General features: G+C 39.2%; 1 protein-coding gene across 1 annotated transcript in view; it reads right to left on the bottom strand.

Moving 5' to 3' along the window:
- The window catches only part of LOC119578458, a 33,817-nt gene that overhangs the window by 30,021 nt on the left and 1,296 nt on the right, over positions 1-2,500 (bottom strand). Inside the window, exons 2-4 of the mRNA XM_037926037.1 lie at positions 1,623-1,701; positions 804-914; positions 173-349 (exon numbers count right to left, since the gene is read on the bottom strand). Of these exons, the coding sequence (XP_037781965.1) occupies positions 173-349; positions 804-914; positions 1,623-1,701 (367 nt within the window). The remainder of the gene's footprint in view (positions 1-172; positions 350-803; positions 915-1,622; positions 1,702-2,500) is intronic.

A 2,500-nucleotide genomic window follows, 5' to 3' on the forward strand; every position in this document is an offset into this window, starting at 1 on the left:
CAGATAGAGAGATAGACAGATAAACAGAGAGAAAAAAAAGTGAATGAAAGAAAAAAGAAAGAAAGAAAGAAAAAAAACGAAAAAGAAGAAAATCAGAAAAAACTACCCCCCCTCCTCCTCCCTACCACCCACTCATCTACCCGAAACCAACAAGTTTTTCTCTCATACTCACGAGGCCATAAGCTTGCTCGTAGATAGGCACTCCAGCGTTTTGTCCATCGTCAGCCTGCCTCTTCTTCCTAACAACGCTCTGTAGTGTCAGCTCTTCGATGTTCACCGCCTGACGATAGAGAAAAAAAGAGATTAATTTATTTAGTGAAACGTAGGGGTTGTATGTAGGATGAAAACGCTGTAATTAAGGAAGGGGTTACTTTGCTATACTGATTGAGATTTTTATAGTGGTTTGGTGTGTGAAACTTTGTGATTATGCTAAAGGTGATGAGCTGGAATAAAAATATTTAATGGTGTGTCATAGTGATCATTAAACTATTAATGTATAATATCCGTTATAATATTGCGTAGGATTGCAACTGCAACAAAAAGTTGCAAAATGAGGATGGGTACTGGTACTGCAATTACTGACTGAGTTATGTAGCTTTATCACACAATTCTGTGACACACACAGACACACACACACACACACACACACACACACACACACACACACACACACACAACACACACACACACACACACACACACACACAACCCCCACACCCCCGCAGCCCAGACACACACCAAAACAAACACACCACAAAGCAGATAAGACCCGATGCTTATCAAACTATTTAACCAAACGGTACCAGACTTAAACCTCCAACTATCAAGCGGTATTTAACCCCAATAATCTTCACCACACTGCCGTGTACTGAATAGTTTCCGATGAAAGCAAAGTCACTGATTGTCCAAGATAACTGCTGATTGACGAGGTTGCAAGGACATCAACTCTGCATATGATGGCATTAATTGCATGTTGCAGTATCGTTGATAATTGATCATATCGTCAGGCTTTGTTGATAGTCGTGTTATATGATCTGTCGCCGATGATTCGATTTGACTAAATGATGCTATTAATTTGTTGAAATAACGAAATTGATTATGTAATGCTAGTGATTAGCGTGACTAATTACTCTGTTCACAACTTTCCGTTTATTATCCTATGAGGGATTACTAATTGAAATATATTTTTTGCAAACTGATAGCTGATAATCGGCAATAATTATAGCTTGAGTGAGAGGTTTCTCAGTCAGAAGGGGCAATTACTTTCATATGTATATTATATATCTTTCTGTCGATCTGTCTCTATGTCATCTATCTATCTATCTATCTATCTATCCATCTATCTATCTATCCATCTATCCATCCATCTATCTATCTGTCTATCTATTTATCTATCAATCTATCTATCTGTATCTTTCAGCCATATATCTATATGTCTATCTTTCAGTCATCTATCTATACGTCTATCGTTAAGCCATCTATCTATCTATACGCACCTATATCCATCTGTTTTATTGTCCGTCACACTATCTATCTACCTACAAATCAGTCATTCAGTCTATCTACCTATCTATATATCAAAGTATCTATCTAAAAGCCTGTACGTCTGTTTACCTACGTACGTATATCTGTGTCGCTCTATATACCAAATTACTAAAGAGGTGACTGAACTCGCTACGCCCGGAGAGGAGGTCATTCAGACTGTAGAGAGTAAACAGTGATAGTATCAAGCATTAACTGGATCCATGCAGCTTTTTTTTAAGGTCTCGTACATTGATTTTATGGCGTTCTAATTTGCTTCATTAGAGAACTAAAGTTGTTTTAAGGATCACCATAAATTGTCTACGAGAGATAATGAACTCGTGCTCACAAACACATGAATTTATCCTTTGTTTTAGTTGTAGTACGCACGTATGCACGCACGATGAATGCTGATGATGCTGCGCTCTCGCTATCTCTCTCTCTCTCTCCTATTCTCGCTCTCCCTCTCTCTCTCTCTCTCTCTCTCTCTCTCTCTCTCTCTCTCTCTCTCTCTCTCTCTCTCTCTCTCTCTCTCTCTCTCTCTCTCTCTCTCTCTCTCTTCTATTCTCGCTCCCCCCCCTCTCTCTCTCTCTCTCTCTATCTCCTTCTGGCTTGACTCGAGTTCAAACATTTAGTCCAGGATTATATTATCACAATATTTGTTTGTACGAAGAAAGAAATCGATTTTTTTTTCTCTCTCTCATATCTGTAAATAAACAAATCCTCAGCTTGCTATCAGTATGCAAATGAGCCTTCCTTTGCCAATCTATTTCGGTATCCTATTTCTAAAACGCCTCTTCTTACGCACGAATACGGCCTTTAGTGGCAGTGCTGTATATTTTCTCTCGTCTGACTCCACACGCTATAAACTTATCGGTGATATGAACTGCAGGTGAGTGCACCAGACCCTTCTTTTTCACCTCTGAGGTCGTTTAACCCTTTGCTAAGGTGTTGTCTTTCTCTCCCTTTCTCTCTCTGT

The sequence above is a fragment of the Penaeus monodon genome, chromosome 11 (genome assembly GCF_015228065.2).
Source record: "Penaeus monodon isolate SGIC_2016 chromosome 11, NSTDA_Pmon_1, whole genome shotgun sequence".
Taxonomy (NCBI): domain Eukaryota; kingdom Metazoa; phylum Arthropoda; class Malacostraca; order Decapoda; family Penaeidae; genus Penaeus; species Penaeus monodon.